The sequence below is a fragment of the Pongo abelii genome, chromosome 10 (assembly GCF_028885655.2).
Source record: "Pongo abelii isolate AG06213 chromosome 10, NHGRI_mPonAbe1-v2.0_pri, whole genome shotgun sequence".
NCBI classification, from domain to species: domain Eukaryota; kingdom Metazoa; phylum Chordata; class Mammalia; order Primates; family Hominidae; genus Pongo; species Pongo abelii.
In genome coordinates this window covers 108,715,479-108,738,380 of record NC_071995.2, presented here as the reverse complement: position 1 = coordinate 108,738,380, position 22,902 = coordinate 108,715,479, and the positions used below count along the sequence as shown (strand labels likewise).

Here is a 22,902-nt window from a genome sequence, read left to right as displayed (position 1 = left end):
CTTGCTATAAAAAAACACAGTCCCACTGCCAAACATTTCTTTCAGCTTCAAACACTCCAGAGTGAAAATTCGAACCTCAGGAAACAGGCCACAACCAATATATATCAGGTGCAAACTGGTTCTGAGTACACAGACACTTCCAACCACTCTTCCTTAAAGAGACGTCCGTCTGCCCGGGGCAGTAGGCCCATGTCCATGTACGAGACCGGATCAGGTCAGAAACCGTATCTCCCAATGGGAGAAGCGAGCCACCCCGAAGAGAGCAGGACGAGACTCCAGCCCTTCCCCGCGCACGTAAGTAACACCACTGGCGCTTCTGCTGTTCACTCTGTGCAGCCTGACTACTCTGTTCCCTCTTCTGAACCTACAGGTCCCCACACCTCTGCTTTGCCAAATTGGACTAAGAGAGTTACCATTGTGTTTGCTGTATTAACATGTCCACAGATGCTTGCAATATTCCCACAAGCACACAGGGCCATGGGCTGATGGTTTCCTAACCAAGTTGGGGATTCTGGCTCTTGCCCGAACTGCTGCTTTTTTCTCCCCCACATCCATGATTATTTCTCAACCAGCCAGTGTTGGAACTTTTTTTGGTAAAGCTTCCTTCATTCTCCACTTCCAAAAACAAAAACAAATCATAAAGTTCACTCTCAGAAGGAAGTGTTGCCTTCTTGGAGCTAGACAGGGATGTGCTCCTTTAAGGACTGGAACCCTTAGAATCCAAGACGCCTTTTCAGCTCCTCCGCAAGCAGGTGGCCTTGAGTCTGTGGCCCAGGTACCCAGGAAAGGCTGGAAGGCTCCAGGCCTCCACAGCCTCTCCACGTGTGCTCAGTGTGCCTGCTAGGTTCGCTTCTGCATCCTGCTCCTCCCCCCGTGGTGGGGGAAGTGTGGCTTTGTCATCTCAGAAAAGGAAATGTAATACTCTACATCAGTCTTAGAAGCGCTGAATTCCAGAGATTGTGTTCTGCAGCAGGGTTCTTACAATCTTATTTTGCAATGGGATACATACTGTGTTATAAGGTTTTCAAATATATTTCTTCTGGATTACTTTATTATAAAAATATGTGTTTTGCCAAGATGTTACAGACATTTAAACTTTTTCATGTGATGCTTTTTCAGAGAGTAGTATTTGTCTTTTTGAGTGTCAAAGTTTATTATTTCTTCAGTCAAATTTTATGGGAGTTTCCAAAAAAATTCTGAAGGTAGATGCAAAGCAAGGACATGGTTTCGTAAATTAAACCCTAGTTTAATTTTGTCAGTTTTCAGTGTGGTAAAATTACAATATTGTTTTACTATAATTGGGAGTCTCTTATTTCAAATTCTTTTTAAGATATTTGGGTTTAACATTCTAAGGCAATTGATTTGATACATTTGATGTAATGGGAATGCCATTGAACTAAGTTAAGAATCTTTTTTTTTTTGAGACGGAGTCTCGCTCTGTCACCCAGGCTGGAGTGCAGTGGTGTGATCTCAGCTCATTGCAACCTTTACCTCCTGGGTTGAAGCAGTTCTCCTGCCTCAGCCTCCTGAGTAGCTGGGACTACAGGCACATGCTCCCACGCCTGGCTAATTTTTTTGTGTTTTAGTAGAGACGGGGTTTCATCATGTTGCCCAGGCTGGTCTCAAACTCCTGAGCTCAGGCAATCCGTCCGCCTCAGCCTCCCAAAGTGCTAGGATTACAGGTGTGAGCTACCGCACCCACCCTAAGAATCTTATTTTTGTATAGCTGAAGACAAAATTTAGGAAAAACAGCTTTGTTATTTTTCAGTATACTGTCTTACTTTAGAAAAAATTAGAATATAAAGATATCATATCAGGAAGGCGCTGTAATTGTACTAAAAATTAGATTGATAGTGTATAGCAACTTAGAATCATTTTTATAGTTTCTCATTTCACATCAGTCCTGATTGAAAAACAAATATGCATTTCATAGTATCCATTAAAAATTTATTGACAAGTTTGACAAATTATGTTAGGTATTTCCCTTATGGAAAAGCAGCCTTATTAAATTCAGAGTAATTTCCAGGAGGTGTTTCACCAAGGGTTTAAACGTCTCTGGGGTCCTGTCACTGGTGGCCACTGAGACTGCAGCACTCACGTCACATAATATGTGGTGTTCCAGGATTCTTTTACTGAAGCTGGCAAGGTGGTAGTTTTTTGGTTTGTTTTATATTTTCCCGAGTGTGTTTATCTTTCCCATTCCAGATCGGGAGGAGTGCACTTGTGACCTCCTCTTCATCTCTGCCTTCCTTCCCCTCCACACTTTCCTGGTCGAGGGACGAAAGCGCCCGAAGGGTTAAGTACATTCTGAATGGTCTGCTCTCTGGAGGAGGGGCCGTGCTCCTGGGCGCTTTGTGCTTGGGCTCTGGCCCTCCTGTCCCTCGCTAACTGCCCTTCCATCCTGCATGAGGCAGCACTTCCTCCTGGTTTCTCACAGTGCATCAGGCTCACACTCGTGCACATGCACGCTCACCCATCGAGGGCGCCTCCCTTTCTCTAACCCCACACTGCTCATGTTCACGTCATATTTAACAAAGTTTGCAAATCACCCTACAGCATTTATTCTGAGCATACTGTTTTTTTAAACAACCAGAAAATTAGCTGGCTGCTGGTTAGATATTATAATAGGCCAAATTTGTTCAATTTGTTCAGGGCTACAGTTGTCAGATTGAAACTGCTGTATGTGGACTCGCTGAAGTACTAAAATGCCTTTTTTTTTTTTAACCTGTGACACATTTTATGTCAGCACCACAAGTGCTGACAAACCAAGGTTTACAAGTCCCTGCATCTTGAATCAGAATTGTAACACCTTGTGGCATTGGAGCTGTGCAAGCAGCTGTTAACCTAAAGCTGTTCACTTGTATGGGTTGGTTAAACCTCACCTACTGGTGTATAATTTATGGTCACAATAGCAGTGCATGATTCAGGTAAGCCCCTTTTAGAGTAGTCAGGTGGTAAGTATTAAGCACCTCCTCCATACACAGCGTTTTGATAAATCAATGAAAGGGTCCTAAGGACTTAGGTGGCACACCTGCTCCCAAAGGCACTGTCAATTAAAAAATTCTTTCATGCATAAAGAGTGGTACATGACCGCAACCTGGGAAAGCCGTGGAAAGAGCACAGGCTTTGAAAATCCATGTCCCAGTTCTGGCTCCATCTCTTTTTTAATGGAAGGGTAATGTAAGGTAAGAGGAGGAAGGTGGCTGCGGGTAAGGGACCACCTTTACAGGCAAGGTGGGGTTTGCACTGGGCCTTTGCCATTCCCTCCACACCTAGAAATGATGGAGAGCCTTTCTTTCCTAGTTCCAGTGGCATATGGATTACCAAGGCCCTTTCAGGATTCTTTTTTTTCTTTTTTATTTTTTAGAGACAGAGTCTCATGTTGCCCAGTCTGTAGTACAGTAGCTATTTACAGCCATGGTCATAGCGTACTGCAGCCTCAAACTCCTGGGCTCAAGCAGTCCTCCCACTTCAGGCTTCTGAGTAGCTGGGCCTACAGGCATGCACCACCATGCCCTGACCCTTTTGGAATTCTTCACTTCACCTTCAGTCTATTAAGAATTCTCAGCCGAGTGCAGTGACTCACACAGTTTGGGAGGCCTAGGCGGGTGGATTGCCTGAGCCCAGGAGTTCAAGACCAGCCTCAGCAACATGGCAAAATCCCATCTCTATAAAAAATATAAAAAATTATCTGGGTGTGTTGATGCGCACCTATAGTCCCAGGTACTTGGGAGGCTGAGATGGGAGGATCACTTGAGCCCACCATGAGAGATTGAGGCTGCAGTGAGCCATGATTGTGCCATTGCACTCCAGCCTGGACAACACAGTGAGACCCTGTCTCAAAAAAAAAGGAATTACTGTACTAAAAAAAAAAAAAGAATTCTTGATAAATTGTATTAAAGTGTCGGCTGGGTGCAATGGCTTATGCCTGTAATCCCAGCACTTTGGGAGGCCAAGGTGGGTGGATCACTTGAGCTCAGGAGTTTGAGACCAGCCTGGCCAACATGGCAAAACCTGTCTCTACTAAAAATACAAAAATTAGCGGGGGTTGGTGACGCATGCCTGTAATCCCAGATACTCGGAAGGCTGAGGCACGAGAATCAAGAATCCCTTGAACCTGGGAAGTAGAGGTTGCAGTAAGCCGAGATTGCACCACTGCACTCCAGCCTGGGCGACAGAGTGAGATTGTCTCAAAAAAAAAAAAAAGTCTCCTGAGAAGTTCTGAAATTGAACTGTAATGTTTCATTAAAATAGCCCAGATACAACTAAAGGACAGTTAGACAGTGATTAAATATCTCATTAGAAATTTTGTAAGTCAAACCTCTTTGGTCTACTGTGAAATTTTGTTTTTTAATTTGTATGGTAGCCTTAAAAATCATTGCAAGGACTGCTTGCTGAGACAGAGTTTTGTACAAAAATCATTTAAACTGATCACCCTGATTGTTCCTGACAGCTTCATCATGAGTTTAGATTTTTATGGCGTGTCTTTATTCAGAGAAAACTGCAAACCTATTAAATAAATTGAACCAGCACCAGCTATAAGGTAACCTTCCTATTAACAGCTTTGAGAGAGCAGCACTCTTAACCAATAGCTTTTGGCTTTGCATGTTTATAATAATTTTGATACAATTAAATGCTGGCTACACTGAAATTCTGCACATATGCTTTTGTTGACAACGATAGAAGGACTTAACTAACGTGTAAGTAACTGATTTCCTGGGTGGTTCCTGCTATATGTTGTTTTCCATACTTGAGAAAACATTTACCGAATGCATTTATTAGGTATATGAGTCACTACTCTTCTAAAATGTTTAAATGAAACTTGGTACTTTTGATCATTGAGGGTAATGCATTTGATTTGCGATTTATCACATTTTCATCAGGGAAGGCAAAAAGATTCATTATAAAGGCCGGGCATGGTGGCTCACGCCTCTAATCCTAGCACTTTGGGAAGCCAAGGCAGGTGGATTGCCTGAGCTCGGTAGTTCGAGACCATCCTGGGCAACACAGTGAAACCCTGTCTCTATTAAAATACAAAAAATCAGCCAGGTGTGGTAGTGGGCGCCTGTAGTCCCAGCTACTTGGGAGGCTGAGGCAGGAGAATTGCTTGAACCTGGGAGGCCGAGGCAGAAGTTACAGTGATCCAGGATTGTACCACTGCACTCCAGCCTGGGCGACAGAGCAAGACTCTGTCTCCAGATAAATAAATAAAAAAGATTCATTATAAAAATGTAGAATTTTCTGGGTTTAATTCTGTTTCTAGTTTGTTTTCCACTGGAGCAACTCTGGGCAAATTTTTCAGTATAATTACGTAAATGCAAGTTTTTATCTATTCATATATGTGTATATGTATACACACACACATACACCTCTGTGTGGGTGTATATATAAAAACCAAAATAAAACTTAAAAATTAGTTGGGGCCAGGTGTGGTGGCTCACACCTATAATCCCAGCACTTTGGGAGGCCAAAGTTGGAGGATCACTTGAGCTCAGGAGTTCAAGACCAGGCTGGGCAACATAGTGAGACCTTGTCTCCCCAAAAAAGTACAAAATTAGCCGAGCGTGGTGGCACGTGCCTGTGGTCTCAGCTGCTCAGGAAGCTGAGGTGGGAGAATCGCTTGAGTCTGGGAGGGCGAGGCTGCAGTGAGCCGAGATTGTACCACTGCACTTAGCCTAGGCGACAGAGTGAGACCCTGTCTCAAAAAAAAAAAGAAAAAAAAAATTGTCAGGGTGCGGTGGCTCACACCTATAATCCCAGCACTTTTGGAGGCTGAGGCGGGAAGATCACCTGAGGTCAGGAGTTTGAGACCAGCCTAACCAACATGGTGAAACCCCATCTCTACTAAAAATACAAAATTAGCTTGGTGTGGTAGTGCATGCCTGTAATCCCAGCTACTCAGGGGGCTGAGGCAGGAGAATTGCTTGAACCCGGGAGGTGGAGGTTGCAGTGAGCCTAGCTTACGCCATTGCACTCCACAGGCAACAAGAGTGAAACTCCATCTCAAAAAAAAAAAAGAGAAGAAAGTTAGGCATTCCCTGTGAAAGATAAGAAGGGTTTTGGGTTTTTCTTCTTTCTGTTTCGTTTTCTAAGCTCATCTCTGGAAGACCACAGTGCTTGCCCATGATCTTCCTGCTATAGACTTCTAGCAGCCAAACTCACTGACTGTTCATAAAGCCAGATCAAAACAAGGCAGCAAGGGAAGCAGAACTACTTATTAGTAGGAGATATAAACAAAGGGATCATCAAAGTTGTAGATTCTACAGATATTAGCTTTACAGACTCCCCATATGGCTCCAAGCCAACGTTTAATCATTTGCCAGATGGATTTGAGTGGCTGCAGGAGGCACGAGTTCATAGTGAATTTTAGGAGCCCACAGCAAGTGTCTTGTATTTGAGCGGCTGGGAACTAAACAGAACATGTGTGGAGGTGTGGATGGAAGACCTCAGCTGACAGAGAAGAGAACATGCACCCTGGGAGCAGGAGAGTCTATGGGGATAGCAAACAAAGTGTGGTGTGAATAAGGGGGGGCTCCTCCACGTGGGTCCAGCTGCCTTGTCTGTACCCACCAGGTGTTATCAGTAAGGAGTGACAGTCAGGCTTTATGTAGAGTTTTGTGGGTTTTTTTTTTTCTTTTTTTTTGGTTTTGTTTTATTTTGTTTTGTTTTGTTTTGTTTTTTGAGTTAGGGTCTAGCTCTGTCACCCAGGCTGAAGTGCAGTAGTACGATCTCATCTCACTGCAACCTCCGCCTCCTAGGCTCAAGAGATCATCTCACCTCAGCCTCCCGAGTAGCTGAACTGCAGGTGTGCACTACCACACCCAGCTAATTTTTGTACTTTTAGTAAAGATGACGTTTCACCGTGTTGCCTAGGCTGGCCTCAAATTCCTGGCCTCAAGTGATCTGCCCACCTCGGCCTCCCAACATGCTGGGATTACAGGTGCGAGCCACCGCACCTGGCCATGTAGACCTTCTTAAACCAACTTACTCAAAAGTAGCCACTCTTTTGGATGAAGCTACAGGGTTTCCATATGTTTAAACAAAGCTCTTAGTTTACATCTGTGTCCTTAGCCACATTTTATTGCAGCATCAATAAAACTCCTTAGTCACATGTTTTGATTAACTTGGATGAAATTCAAGGAGTAAAGCTAGAAATAGCTCACACTTGTATTTTATAAGGTAACTGGTTTAGGTTTTAAATTAGCCTCCACTGATCTCTGTTCCAGAGAAGTTCTCAAGCATTATGGGTGAAATAAATAGGGAAAATAATGTTCATGAAATACTCAGAACATAGTCCCCTTTGAAGGAATAAAGTCCCCTTCAAATTTCATCACCCTAGAAAATCCTGTGTTTAGCGGTGCTGCCATTTGTTCGAAACATTTTTAGGATTCCTCTTTTGAATCTGTATCCCATTTTTGATCACCACAGTTGCACCAAATCTTTACATTTTAAGGGGTAGATTTGAGCCCAGGCATGAAATATTGGAGGTAGCAGGAGGCAGGAGACCTGGTGCTTGGTCCTATTTTTCTGCAGACTTTGTGGCCTTTGGTGGGCCACCCAGCTTTTTTGGCCCTTCATTTTCTCATATGGGGTTCAATCAGATAATCTGAAGGTGGCTTCCAGTGCTGAAGGTCTGTGGTCATATAAGTGCTGGCATGTTTTTTTGTTTGTTTCTGAGACAGGGTCTTACTCTGTTTCCCAGGCTGGAGTACAGTGGTGCAATCATGGCTCAATGCAACCTTGAACTCCTGGGCTCAAGCAATCCTCCCTCAGCCTCCTGAGGAGCTGGGACTACAGGTTCATGCTACCATGCCTGGCTGATTTATTTATTTATTTATTTATTTATTTATTTATTTATTTAAATGTTGCCCAGACTGGTCTCAAACTCCTAGCCTCAAGCAATCGTCCTGCCTCAGCCTCCCAAAATACAGGGATTACAGGTGTGAGCCACCACGCCCTGCCTGTATTTTAACTGCATCTCATTATGTTATAAATTTGAGAACTAAATGAGGATGTGTTGCCTTGCATGTCTGTTAGTTTGTACTAAGGATCTGATTAGGAAGTAGCCACTGAGCTAAGAAGAAAATGGTGCAAAGAAGGAAAGAGGCCATTTCTGGATCCAATGTTCATCTTTTACTAAATTTTCACTAGACAGTTGTCCTCTGTCCCAAATGAGATTTGGGATGTGAAGGCCAGTAGCCTAACAGGTAACAATTCCTGGGGAAGACTCCTGAGAAGGGTCTCATGTTACAAACTCATGAGGGTCCCTCTTCTTTCTTGTAGGCATCCAGGCTGGAGAAGCAGAACAGCACACCTGAGAGTGACTACGACAACACTCCCAACGACATGGAGCCAGATGGCATGGGGTACATCCACAGGACGAGTGTGCCAGGGGAGGGGCTCCCCAGGGCCAGAGACCTGGCAGGCCTGGGCCAGCAGAAGCAGTTCACCACACACACCCCTTTTCTCTATTTTCAGACTCATAAAGTCTTAAAATATTCAAGCATATGCTCGTAGTTTACATGTCTTGTCATCTCACATTGTTGCCGAAAGGCCTTTTTCTTTGTACCAGCATGTTATGTGTCTCTAGCTGTCTGTAATGTGTTTAAAGTCATTACCCCACTTCATCATGAAGACAACATTAGGTTACATTCTGCATTTGTACCCAAGGAGTTGGCCCACCTGGGGATGGCTTTTTAAACAAACCCTCCCTGCTCCAGGTATTTCCCTCCCTTTTCCCCTCCTTCACCCTTCCCGTGAGAGTCAACACTTCCAGCCCTATGGTAGAGTGAAATAGCCAATTTTAGAGCCTTACCATGAGTCTCCTGCTAGATAGGATAAAGGAAATGACGAGACCAGCCTGCTCATGCATTTAGCCAGTGCATACAAAGTGGCTCCTAGAAGCAGAGGGGCAGCTGATAAGCACCTGCTGTATTTAACTGCATCTTTAATGTTCACAGGTCAAGCCGAAAGGGACGGCAGAGAAGTATGGTATGGCCAGGTGATGGCTTGGTACCAGACACAGCAGAACCCCATGTGGCCCCAAGCCCCACTCTCCCTAGCACCGAAGATGTCATCAGGAAAACTGAACAGATCACCAAAAACATACAGGAGCTCTTAAGAGCAGCCCAAGAAAATAAACATGACAGGTAAGCAGGATTGAAGACCTTGCTTTGGGAGAGCATGTGTTATGCGCCCAGAAAGGGATGATGCCCACGTTCCTAATGGCAGCTGACTTCAAGGTCATTGAAAACAAGTCTACATAACAGGCTTAAGAACAATGTCAGTTTTGGTTTGGTTTGTCTTGTTTGATTTACATGGTATTTTCTTTTTTTTCATCTTGTTATGAAGCTCCGAAAATAAATGCCTCTAGAAACAGGATTGTGGCATAGTTAGGGTGGCGACAATGCTAGTTCTAGGTGGAGGGGGAAAGGGGCTACCTTACACCTCGCTTCTGGCCATGGCTATACCCTGGCCTGGCTAAGGACAAGGCTGCTGACACAAAAGGTATCCTGGGCTGGGGCACAGTGGCTCACACCTGTAATCCCGGCACTTTGGGAGGCCGAAGCAGGTGGATCACCTGAGGTCAGGAGTTCGAGACCAGTCTGACCAATATGGTGAAACCCTGTGTCAATGAAAAACACAAAAATTAGCTGAGCATGGCGGCATGTGCCTGTAGTCCCAGCTATTCAGGAGACTGAGGCAGGAGAATTTCTTGAACCCTGGAGGCGGAGGTTGCAGTGAGCCAAGATCATGCCACTGCACTCCAGCCTGGGCAACAATAGCGAAACTGTCTCAAAATAAATAAAGTTGATCTCATCATCACCCAAATCCATCTCTGCACATGAGAGGGGAGGCTGTTTACTCTGACTAGAAGCATGTCCTGTGGTTAATTCTTACCCTGAGGAAGGGACTGGCTCTTGCTCCAACTTAGCCTTTTGTTCTTTGAGAGTGAATTCTCTGAGAACTTCCAGTGAGTTGTGAACTGCTTGGGGTAACATCCTAGCTTCCCATGGTTGGCAGGATGTAGACACTCATAAAACATTAGCTAAATTAGCAGAGTTCAGTCAAACCCAAGAAAAATCTCATTCTTTTCATTAGGTCAGCAAAGTTTAGGACTTCAGTGAAGAACTTTCTTCCCACCTTGCACAAGCAAAAAGTGTTCAAGGGATGCTGTGCTGTTTACTCTTCTCTCTGTTTTCTTCTTCCACACGGACATGCATCTGGGCCTTTGTATTCCCTTTTGTAGTCCTGGCACTACTGGGCCAACCTCCCCTTTCTGTACCCTTTTTTATGTGGCTCACACATCTCCCAGTGTCCTTATTTCCCACTAGGAAAGAAGGGAATAATCCATGTTTATTGAAAGATAAGAGTTAGTCTTCTGGAGGGACTGCTGAAAGCTCCTCAGAGAAAAAGAGAAACCTGCATAACTTTTTAGCCTCCTTTGATAAAAACTGTCTAATTATTTGGCTTCCTCCTCCCTCCTTTCCCAGGCATTCTCTTCATACCATGCCTTTTGGACCTCACGGGTTACAAGCACACTCACTTTGCTCAGGACCATAGTCTTGGCAGTGAGTGACTTCATATTTGATTACAGAAAGCAAAGTGTCCCATGGCTTTCCAAAGTACAGAGCTTTTTTTTTTTTTTTTTGAGACAGAGTCTTGCTCTGTCACCCAGGCTGGAGAGCAGTGGCATGATCTTGCTCACTGCAACCTCTGCCTCCTTGGCTCAAGTGATCCTCCTGCCTCAGCCTCCCGAGTAGCTGGGATTACAGGTGCACGCCACCATGCCCGGCTAATTTTTTTGTATTTTTAGTAGAGACAGAGTTTCACCATGTTGGCCAGGCTGGTCTCGAACTCCTGATCTCAAGTGATCTGCCTGCCTCAGCCTCTCAAAGTGCTGGGATTACAGGCATGAGCCACCGTTCTTGGCCAAAGTTCCTGACAGCGTTTAATGTAATCATGATTCAATAACACTTCCTTCCCGAACACTGTGACCCCATTTGTCAATGTGCTTCACTTTTCATTTCCTCTAGTTCAGAAGTGCTGTGCTTGTATTTCAAACTAAAATGTGCTTGCCTTATATTGCTGTCGTTGTCAAAAATATAAATATCTGCCCTGAGGCCATTTCTGCTTCAAAGATGCAATATGGTGCTTGGTACAATTTGGGAAGGTTTTTTTTTTTTCTTTCTTTCTTTAAAATTTACAAATCCATTCAACAACACATATAATGATCTGATTTCCTTTTTTTTTTTTTTAAGACCATGAGAGAATGATGCAGAGATTTTAATTATTAGCTTATTCTTTTGGTTTAAAACCATAATTGGTCTAGAGAATTTATATTTCATAAATTGTTCAATGCTATATTAAAATTTCTGGATACTTAGATACCCAAGATGCTTTTATTTATAATCTTGAATTGTACGAATTAAACCCATGCCTTTTTCTCTTGTTTTCTCCTCTTGATCCATGTAAGCAACCCCAGCCCCTGACCTTCCTGAAGTCTGGTCTTGTCTCCTGGGCCTCCAGCCTCACTCCTGCCCTCACACAGACACACATACAATTCAGTGATTATGACATATTATGCATGAAAACCTTTTTGAGGAAAGATACCAATGTGAAGTTGTGAATGTGGACTCCTGTTAGAGGAGGAGGGCTTCCTCATTAATCTGGGTGTGCTTGCTTTTCTATTTTGTTGAGGACTTCCCCACATAGTTCATAATGAGTGAGCTTTTGAGAGATGGCCTTAGGAAAGATTCCCTCTCTGTGTAGCAGGAGGTAAGGGTGAATCGTATTTCTCAAAAATGAAACCATAACCAACAAAATATAAAACTCTTCACTGGCTGGGCGCGGTGGCTCACGCCTGTAATCCCGACACTTTGGAAGGCCGAGGCGGCTGGATCAGTCAGGAGTTTGAAACCAGCCTGACCAACATGGTGAAACCCCATCTCTACTAAAAATACAAAAATTAGCCGGGTGTGGTGGCGCAAGCCTGTAATCCCAGCTACTTGAGAGGCTGAGGCAGGAGAATTGCTTGAAGCCGGGAGGCGGAGAAGCCGGGAGGCGGAGGTTGCAGTGAGACAAGATTGCACCACTGCACTCCAGCCTGAGCAACAGAGCGAGATTCCATCTCAAAAAAAAAAAAAAAAAAAAATCTTCAGTGTGGTTGTCAGTCACTGTGATATTAACAGACACACAGTTTATTAGTATACATGATACATGTGACGGCTGTGGACATTGCTTTTTTCTCTTTCTGAAATCTGTGTGACCAAATAGGTTGTTGCCCCTTCATATTTACAAGTTAAATAACTCCTTATATGTTGGAATTTTTGTTATTAAATGGTTTGTGATTCTAATTGCTCACAAAGGTAGAAGTCAGGATTTCCTATGAAGGCATTTTTGGATACTATAAACCATTTTCTTGAAATGTAATGGTTTAATTTAAAATGTAGGCAGTCTTTTTTTTTTTTTTTTTTTAGACAGAGTCTCGCTCTTGTCCCCTAGGCTGGAGTGCAGTGGCACAATCTTGGCTCACTGCAACCTCTGCCTCCCGGGTTCAAGTGATTCTCCTGCTTCAGCCTCCTGAGTAGCTGGGATTACAGGCATGCACCACCACGCCCAGCTAATTTTTTTCTATTTTTAGTGGAGACGGGATTTCACCATGTCATTCAGGCTGGTCTCAAACTCCTGACCTCAGGTGATCCGCCCGCCTTGGCCTCCCAAAGTGCTGGGATTACAGGCGTGAGCCACTGTGCCCAGCCGACAGTTTTAATTATAATAGTTTTGAAACTAGATTTATTACAAAGGTGAAATACGTAAGTTGCTTATGACAATCTATTCAGAAGCCAACTTCATGGTTTAAAAAATGGGGAAAGGGCCGGACACCGTGGCTCACACCTGTAACCCCAGCACTTTGGAGACTGAGGCAAGAGATTCACTTGAATCCAGGAGTTCCAGACAAGGCTGGGCGACATAGTGGGACTCTACAAAAAAATATTTAAAAATCAGCCAGGCATGGCGGCGCATGCCTGAAGTTCCAGCTACTTGAGAGACTCCAATTCTAATTTTAAGGAATTTTTTCAGTCCTTTATTTTTCACTTCTGTGGCCTTTTGCATGGAAATCCTTTCTCTTTCTAGAAATCAGGACGATGAAACACATGAGAAGTAAATGACCGACGTGAGGAGGGGTGAATTATGTTTCTGTACTGTTGTGTGGCCTCACCTGACCAAGAGTGTATGTTGCCATATTTCATACCTGGAGACTTTTCATCAGATTGAACTTTCAGGAAGCAATGAGAGTCCTGCTTTATAACCATGTGCCCTCTGGTGGTGTGGGATGCACAGCTGGCTGCAGCCCCAGCCCCTTCATGAAGGGAATGTAAACAGAATCTGTTCTAGCACTTGAGTACTCTTTGCCTCCGAATCATTTTTACTGTCATTGAATAACTTCTTCAATATTCTTGCAGTTATATTCCCTGCTCAGAGAGGATACATGTAGCTGTTACAGAAATGGCAGCATTATTCCCCAAAGTAAGTCACTTCCTGCTCACTTGGTTTAAATCCTTTTAAATGAACAGCAAGAAATTTCGTTATAACCTATATATTACATTAGCTTTTTTGTAGCACATGCAGTTTTAAAATATGCAGTCGAGGCTGGGTGTGGTGGCTCACGCCTCTAACCCCAGCACTTTGGGAGGCTGAGGCAGGCAGATCACCTGAGGTCAGGAGTTCAAGGCCAGCCTGACCAACATGGAGAAACCCTGTCTCTACTAAAAATACAAAATTAGTCAGGCATGGTGGTGCATGCCTGTAATCCCAGCTACTCGGGAGGCTGAGGCAGGAGAATCGCTTGAACCCGGGAGGCGGAGGTTGCGGTGAGCCAAGATCGCACCATTGCGCTCCAGCCTGGGCAACAAGAGTGAAATTCCATCTCAAAAAAAATAAAATAAAATATGCAGTCGTATAGAGCTTTGAAATATTTTTGTTCTGCATGAATGTTGATTTAATAAGACAAGGATATACAAGTCGTGCTAAAAGGCAAATTTTAAAATTTATAGGATTTTCTGGAATATTTTACACACGGATTAATATTTTTCAAAAACTACCTCAAAATACCACATACTACTAAAATTACCCTGCATGCACTTTGACCTCTGAATCAGAATATTTCAGCATCTCTTACGCTGTGGGCTGCGAAGCTTGGAGTGTGTAAAGCACCCCTTTGAGAAAGGGCAGGACCAAACTGCCTTTCACTCTGGGGAGCAGCTTGGTTTGCTTTAGAAGAATGTTTGTCCCCTGCTTTTGGATGTCTGCCCCGCAGTTCAGGGTAAACGGCTGTCTTTTTCCTTTTAGAAACCCAAGTCTGATATGGTGAGGACTTCTCTTCGTTTACTGACGTCCAGTGCCTACCGACTGCAGTCAGAGTGCAAGAAGACCCTCCCAGGGGACCCCGGCTCACCCACAGACGTCCAGCTGGTCACGCAGCAGGTCATCCAGTGTGCGTACGACATCGCCAAGGCTGCCAAGCAGCTGGTTACCATCACCACCAAAGAGAACAACAACTGACAAGGGCAGGGCACCGCCTCCTCTGTTTTCTAGGCTTTATAAAGTCCAATTTCAAATTCAGATGCAGAACTCTTCAGATTTCTACAAAAAGAAACATTTAATGATGGTTTAAAACTTTTTAAAAGAAAACTCAGTATTATTTTTGCATGTTTTCTAACCAATTTTCAACTATTTAACCCACTTGCCTTATTTTGTGCCTATTTGCTGGTTTAGTTTCTGATGTTCGGTTGTGTTGTCAACAACTGTCGAGTTGATCACATACATCCAAAAGTATAGTTTCATTGTCTAAAGTTTGTGAAAACTTTTCCATCCCTTAAAACTCCCTGCCTATGGCTAAAACTATAAATGAAATTTTTCATAAAACATTTTCTTGAGAGAGTTCAGTTAAAGAAAAAAAAATCAACGTCATTTGTTCCCTACCAAGCGTCGTGCAATAAGTGAATTTCCTGACCTACTTCAGAATCTCTAAGTTTGGGATATCTCCAAGCATGTATGTAGAGAAAGGACTTTGCCACTTTTTAAAACTAGTGTCACAGTCTTTCTTGGAAGGAAACAATGAATTGATCCATCTCTTGTCAGTGTTTTACCCTGTCACATGTTGTGTTATTTAATGTTGTTATCTCAAGCTCCTATCTCTTGATATTTTCTTGTCGTCTTGAAGGCTCCATGGAATGAGATAAAGCATTGACCCGCCACAGGACATCTCATGAAGCCATGTTCAGGTTAGGAGCTCCATGCACATCACCACCCACTGTCAGGTGCTCTCCCTCACCCCTCAACCAGGCAGTTTGTTCAAAACCTGCAGCAAAGAGAAGCATCAGTCTAACAAGCCAGAACTCATTTTGTGCCACCCATTCAGGTATCACTACCATGAACTATAGGGAAAAGAAATCACTTACTCCCTGACATTGTGTTGTACCCTTCATCCAAAAGTCAGCTTGCTTCTCTGACCGCTTACAGCTTTCTCACATGACTTGCTTCACATTTTTCATCATCTTTAAGGACTTCTTATAAGGAAAGATGTATCGTATCACAGTCATCTGAGTTAGTTTCTCCTCCATCGCCTCATGAGTACTTAAAAATTAGACATCAACTTTCAAGAATTCCTTAGAGAGTGTGCTCTAGCTGGCTGCCTGCTACCCCAAAGCTCTGAAGGAGTTAAGGCTGAAGTGCTGGAACATGCTCAGATTGTTTTTTAGTTACTAAAAAGCCCCTTCTTGTTCTGAATGTGAAAGCTCTTCCCGTTCCTGCTTACTGCAGCCATTCTGTATGTGTGGTTCAGACCCTGGCCTAGGGCCGGTGATGTGGATGAGTGAAGGGAGCCAGGTACACGGCAGCAAGGCAGAGGAGACTATGGGGAGCCCATGGCCTACCCAGTAGGGGCAGTAGCCCCCAGCTCCACGCCTGTTGCCATGTGGAAAAGTGGGCCTAGGGTGGCCACAGCTTTGATTTTTCAAGAGACAAGAAACCTAGATTTTTTTTGGTGCCATCTCTCCATTTATAAATGTTGGCAACCAATTTGAACACTTTCAGAGACCATGTGCAGGTGAGCTGTGTCCTCTAGGCTGCCAGCTCACAGCCCCCCACCCCAGGGCCCTGTAAGCTGTGCAGTGTGAGGGCCTGGCTTCCCCAGACACACCTGGAGCAGCCTCTGAGTCTTACCCATAATGGAGCCGGCCAACCCTGTGTGTTATGTTGCTTTCGCTCCTGTTTTTAACCGTATGTTCTGTCCCATAGTGGTCATTCACACATGTGAAGAAGACACAAGAATCAAAGTACAAGTTGCCTCAATACATGCTAATAACTAAGCTTCTATTTTCACAGGACTGATTGATGCACACCTTTATAGCTTGACCGTATGCTGTCATGAAAGTAGCACCCCCACGGTGCTTGCTTTACTAAGTCACCGTGTGTGGATGCTTTTGTCGCGTTTTGCTACACTGTGAGTAGCATGGGAAAAGGGTCCACATCTCCAAAAGACTCTTCCACTTGTTTGTCCCACAGCCCTAAGTGCCACATTGCTGTTGGATGCTCCCGGGATGCCTTCTAGAAGGGGGCCTCCTACCTTAAGTTCAGGCGCCATCTGATAGCCTTTTCTGCAGGCTTCATGTCCTTAGCTGACCCTCCTTTTTCTTGCAAACCCCTGCCCCTGCTGTCCCAGGGAGGACGGGCTTCTGTAGAGGCTTCTGGGAAATGAGCTGTCTGCAGGAGGTGAAGCAGTGTTTTCCTTGGAACGTTTGAGGACCTGCAATAGAAGATGTTGCCTTTATGGCCCTAGAGAAAGTCAAGGAACATGGGGACCAACAAAGCATTTCCAGTTGTAAGAATATGTCAGAAGAGTGCTCGGTTAGCCCACGGTGCCAAAACGCCAAACAAGTTCCCCGGTGGAATGACGTGGCCATTGGAGGGCTGCAGGTCGTCCTCTCTGTATGTGCCCTGCACATTTCCTTGGCCTCATCTGAGATCTGGTGTCAGAGTTCTCTGCTCCTGTTGGCAGATCGCACCTTGTCTGAACATTTGTTTCAGCCACCTTTTGCACATGGATTCCGTACCTTGCACTAGCAATGTCTACCTTCGGTAACGTTCTTTTTTACCCTGTATTCTCAATGATCCCTTCCTCCCCATATGCCATCCTTCCCCCAAAGCCGATAGGGCAGAGGTGCACTTTATGAAACTGGCACTTGGCTGAACAGAAGGAAACAGGTGCACCTCTAAGCTCCTTTCACAGAAATCGTCATCTGCCTTGGAATGCAAATAGTTCTTATTTGCCAAAGAACAGTGAATTGGGCCCAAAGATCAAACACAGCATTTCATGTAATCAGAATTCTAAACGCACAACTCGGGAGCTGTGCACGGCTTCTCAAGCGATTCAGTTGCAGAACCAAGAGCAAAATTCGCCTGTTTTTGTCCTCAGTGGCACCCATGAGCTTTCTAATAGTATAATTTTCTTTCTTTCCTTGTCCTGGTTGAAGGTAACATGTGTTCCTAGAAAAGAAAATGCTGCATAGGAAAACTGAGATGCCTTTTATTCCAACTTGTTTGATCCCTGTCACTCATTATTCTGTACTTTTTGTTGTACATTCTATTCCTGTAATTATTGTGCCCTGTAAGTGTTGTAAAATCATTTTGGAATTTGTGCCTGCTAGTTATGCAATAAACAGGCTCTACAAGTGTTTTTGTGGTAATGCTGTGCTCCCCATCAATTAGTTGATGTTTCCAGATACTCTGTAAAAGGTCTGAGAAAGTTCTCCCAAAATGCCATCATTAGTGAGATGCAGTGTTTCATATGCTTTGGGGCTCCGCAGTTTTACAGTAATGACTATCTTTTTCTTCCTCTGTGCTTAGCAAATAGCTTTCTTTTTTTTTTTTTTTTTGAGATGGAGTTTCACTCTTGTTGCCCAGGCTGGAGTGCAATGACGCGATCTCGGCTCACCGCAACCTCTGCCTCCTGGGTTCAAGTGATTCTCCTGCCTCAGCCTCAGAAGTAGCTGGGATTACAGGCGTGCACCACCCCATCCGGCTAATTTTGTATTTTTAGTAGAGACAGGGTTTCATCATGTTGGTCAGGCTGGTCTTGAACTCCCGACCTGAGGTGATCCGCCCGCATCAGCCTCCCAAAGTGCTGGGATTACAGGTGTGAGGCACGGCACCCAGAGCAAATAGCTTTCTTTGAACCCTGCATCAAGATACTAGTTCCATGCATCTTAATATATTTATTCCCTAAATTTAACTTTTTTTTCTTTTGGAGAGAGGATCTCCCTCTGTCACCCAGGCTGGAGTGCAGTGGTGTGATCTCAGCTCACTGCAACCTCCATCTCCTGGGTTCACGCGATTCTTGTGCCTCAGCCTCCCAAGTAGCTGGGATTACATGCATGCACCACCACCCCTGGCTAATTTTTTGTATTTTTAGATACGGGGTTTCACCATGTTACCCAGGCCAGTGTGAACTCCTGGCCACAAGTGATCCACCCGCCTCGGCCTCCCAAAGTGCTGGGATTACAGACGTGAGCCACTGCGCCCGGCCCCTAAGTTTAATTTTTTAAATGCAGTGAAAGCCAGCCCAGCACAGATGCCCTCACTTCTTCCTAACAGGTGATGGGGTCCTGGAATGAGCTCAGTGTCTTAAAACCACTGGTCTTTTTTTTATTTTCAGAGAAAGGCCCCCTGTGCAGGTTCCTAGGGGGAGCTGGTATAGATTTGCATGGTGGTTCATCAGGGCTGCCCATGGTCACCAGTGATTGTCCTCTGGTTAGGTGACTTGGGACTCTTCTCCCAAATGGAAGAAGGGTGGGGTAGGGCCTGAGCACCACGGGTACTTTTTCAAGTGAGAAGTCGGAAAGATGCCACGTCCTCGCTGTGATCCCACTTGTTCAGGGGACGTCTGTGCAGGCTTAGGACCAGTGTCACAGCTCACACCCAGAGCAACCTCCTCAGGCAAGGAGGCTCAAAAGAGCCAGCAGCAGGCCTCCTGGAACCCTGGCGGGCTCACCAGGCCGGGCCCCCACAGTCTGGTTCAGCAGCTCTGGGGTGGGGCCCAGGAGTAGGCAAGCATTTCTAACAGGTTCCAGGGACCACACTGCGAAGCTCTGCTGTAGACCGTTTCCAGGCCTTTCCCACCACACAGCTCCTTGGCTTCTGCTTTTAAACATGTTTTAGTGTAGGAGAGTCATGTGAAGTCATCATTATAATTTTAGCTGACATTTCCTCTGCGCCAGGCACTGTGCTGAGTTCTTTTTTTTTTTTCTTTTTTGAGACAGAGTCTGTTACCCAGGCTGGACCGCAGCAGCGTGATCTCAGCTCACCACAACCTCTACCTCCCGGGTTCAAGCAATTCTCCTGTCTCCGCCTCCCGAGTAGCTGGAACTACAGGTGCGTGCCACCATGCTCGGCTAATTTTTTTGTATTTTTTTTTTTTAGTAGAGACGGGGTTTCACTATGTTGGCCAGGCTGGTCTCCAACTCCTGACCTCATGATGTGTCTGCCTCGGCCTCCCAAAGTGTTAGGGTTACAGGCGTGAGCCACCACACCCGGCCTGTGCTGAGTTCTTGACACATGTTCATTCATTTCATCCTCACTACAGCCGGATGAAGTGAGTGTTTCTTTCCATTTTTCAGATAAGGATGTTTACAGCCCAGGAGGCCGAGCCTCACATCCAAGGAGAGAGTGTGTCAGTTGCTGTCATGCTCCTTACTCCTCTTCACCACCAGGGTGCGCTTCCCAGCCTCCGGTGGAGTCACAATGTTACAGGATCTCTGGGGTGTCGATTTTTCTGGCTGGAAATCTCTGGCCAGTGCCTTTGCCTGAGTTCTTGTCCTGCGTCCTGGAAGAATGAGGTACGCAGACAAGTGGAGGGTGAAGACTTTTTTTTTTTTTTTTTTGAGACAGAGTCTCATTCTGTTGCCCAGGCTGGAGTGCAGTGGCACAATTTCGGCTCACTGCAACCTCCACCTCCCGGGTTCAAGCGATTCTCTTGCCTCAGCCTCCTGAGTAGCTGGGATTACAGGCATGCGCCGCCATGCCCAGCTAATTTTTGTATTTTTAGTAGAGACGGGGTTTCACCATGTTGGTCAGGCTGGTCTTGATCTCCTGACCTTGTGATCCACCCACCTCAGCCTCCCAAAGTGCTGGGATTACAGGCGTGAGCCACCATGCCTGGCCAAAGATTTTTATTTAGTGTTAGAACAGCTCCTCTCTGTAGGCAGGTTGTCCCATCAAGTGTTCAGCTGTCAGCAGAGAGGAGGCCCTGGAGGGGGTGGCTTCTCTCCACAGGCAAGTCATTCGGATGTCTCTGCAGGTCTCTGAAGCTCTCAGTAGAGAGGGTAGCTCCTCTCTGCCAGCAGGTTGTCTCTGCAGATCTCAGGGGAAAGGGTACTACTCCTCTCTGCAACTGGTCTTCCCATCGTCTGCAGCTGTCAGCAGAGAGAGCACTCCCCTCTGCAGCTGGTTGTCCCGTCATCATCTCTCTGCCCTCTCCATCCTCTGGTCTGCTCTGGCTGAGCCCAGGGCTTTTATGGACCACAGAGGGGAGGAAGTACCTGCCTACTGGTCCATGGGTGGCCATGGGCAGGCCCGGAAGAGGTACCACAAGTCCCCACTCAGGTCTGCAGGACTGGCAGCCTGGCCCCCAGCCTTCAGGCCCTCCCTGGCCTGTAGATGAGGCCTTACTGGGGATCCTGCCCACTCCCACCCAGGACTGTCTGCCTCCCGCTGCCATTCATGGCCCCAGGGCTTGGCCCCAACCCTGCTCTGAGATGGGAGAGGGTGCTGGGAGCTGAGAGAGGCCAGGCAGTGGGAACAGACACCCCTGAGCCTGCAGAGACTGGGGGGTCCTTTCTGGGGTGCCCGAGGATGCAGGCTGCAGAGACACCCAGGTCCTGCACCTGGGAGGGCAGCCACAGCTGCACCTGGGAGCTCCCACCCCGCCAACTGAGAAGAGGAAGGGCTCCCACTTGTCCCCAGCTCCTGCCTGCTTCATGGAGCGGGAGGCTCAGGTCTGCAGTCGTAGGTCCAGTGGCTGCAGCTGCACCCAGGAGGGCAGATCCTGCCTCTTCGTGGCTCCCCCAAGAGCCCAAGAGCGCAAGGAGGCTCAAATCCACAACTGCAGTTTGGGCGGCATTAGCCCTACCCTCCTGGAGCGGGAGGCCTGGGTCTGCAGCTGCAGATTTGGTGGCTGCAGAGGCACGGAGAGCTCCCATCCCAACCCAGAAGGGGTAAGTCTCCCAGTGGCTCCATGGAGTGTGCAGCCCCAGCTGTGCTTCCCTGCTGCGGCTGGCACAATGGCAGCAGCCACTACCATCAACAATGGAGTCGGGGCCGGGCACAGTGGCTCATGCCTGTAATCTCACCACTTTGGGAGGCCGAGGCGGGTGGATTACCTGAGGTCAGCAGTTTGAGACTGGCTTGGCCAACATGGTGAAACCCTGTCTCTACTAAAAGTACAAAAATTAGCCAAGTGTGGTGGCGGGCTCCTGTAATCCCAGCTACTCACGAGGCTAAGGCAGGAGAATCGCTTGAACCTGGGAGGCAGAGGTTGCAGTGAGCTGAGATCGCGCCACCGCACTCCAGCCTGGGTGACAGGGCGAGACTTTGTTTCAAAAAAAAAAAAAAAACAACCAGTGGAGTCAGGGAAGGTGGCCTCCACGTGGAGCTGGCACTGCTGGGCTGGCTGCACTGCAGCGCCTCAAAGCCTCCTCCGCACGAGTCTAGATATAGGGGGGTGGGGGCAGGTGGGCAACAGGCTATGTAAACAGATAACTTTCACAGCCCTGACAGCTGGTGCCCTCACAGCCCAGAGGCCCTCAAGCAGGAGGCTGAGTCCCTGGCACCTGGATCTCTCTAGCGTTTGTTGAATGGCTGACTGGAAGGACTGTCTGAGCGCCTGTCCCATTGCTCACAACACCGTGACCGCAGCAGTCTCCATCCCCTGAAGCTGATAGGGCAGAAGTGCACTCGGTGACCATCTCGGGAGCCGCTCACTGTCCAGCAGGCTGGGCACGTGAGGTTGTCCAGAAACGGGTCCCTGTGGTCTATGGACTCTGGGGGTCCCAACGTCTGCTAGCCAGCCATGGAACCAGGAGTCAGAACTCCGCTTCAGTCCAGGCCCGGTGGTCCCAGCTGTGTTCAAAGTATGTGTGTCAACTTCCCACCGAGTCCCGAAGGGAGGGGTGCTGGAGATGAGAAGAAGCTGGCCTGGACCCTCGCCTCATCCTCCCACCTGCTCCACCTTCCGTCCTGCCCCACACCTAGTCCCCTGCTGGGCTCACAGCTCCCCAGCTGCTATCTCTCCAGTTCCTCAAACCACTCAAACCTACTCAGAACTTCTCAGCCTCATTTCTCTCCCAAAGGAGGCTTCTCACCAAAGACCACGTCTCCTTCTCTAAAGTCCCTCTTCTCACCCAACCCCCACCTTCCCTTCTTGGGGCTCATCTTCCCCTTCCTTTGCATCATCCCACAGGCCCCCTTGGGCCTGGCTCTCCACTGCCCTTCCCTTCAGAATCCCACTCCCCTAGCCCTGGCCTCTTGGCCTGGCTTATTCCTGTGATCCCCATCTCTCCCAGAACACTTTACATAGAGGAGTGCTTTTTTTCTTTTTTTCTTAAAGGTAGGGAGGGATTCCATTTTATTATTTTCCAAGATGACTGTGTACTTGCTCCAACACTGTTAGCAATTCATCTTTTTCTTTCTTTCTTTTCTTTCTTTCTTTTTTTTTGAGATGGAGTTTTGCTCTCGTTGCCCAGGTGGCTGCAGTGCAATGGTGCAATCTTGGCTTGCAACCTCCGCCTCCCGGGTTCAAGCAATTATTCTGACTCTGCCTCCTGAGTAGTTGGGATTACAGGC

The 22,902-nt window shown here is 46.4% G+C and overlaps 1 protein-coding gene across 23 annotated transcripts in view; it reads left to right on the top strand.

Moving 5' to 3' along the window:
- The window catches only part of GIT2 (GIT ArfGAP 2), a 66,735-nt gene extending 48,997 nt beyond the window's left edge, over nucleotides 1-17,738 (top strand). For 10 of the 23 annotated variants that reach the window (XM_063711896.1, XM_024256573.3, XM_063711892.1 and 7 more), the window contains 6 exons: nucleotides 46-294; nucleotides 2,206-2,295; nucleotides 8,284-8,366; nucleotides 8,961-9,149; nucleotides 13,467-13,530; nucleotides 14,353-17,738. In XM_063711896.1, coding sequence (XP_063567966.1) covers nucleotides 46-294; nucleotides 2,206-2,295; nucleotides 8,284-8,366; nucleotides 8,961-9,149; nucleotides 13,467-13,530; nucleotides 14,353-14,565 — 888 coding nt within the window. In that variant the 3' untranslated portion in view covers nucleotides 14,566-17,738. The remainder of the gene's footprint in view (nucleotides 1-45; nucleotides 295-2,205; nucleotides 2,296-8,283; nucleotides 8,367-8,960; nucleotides 9,150-13,466; nucleotides 13,531-14,352) is intronic. The other 13 variants (XM_024256577.3, XM_063711895.1, XM_063711894.1 and 10 more) reach the window with 2 other exon arrangements.
- Nucleotides 17,739-22,902: the final 5,164 nt, after the last annotated feature.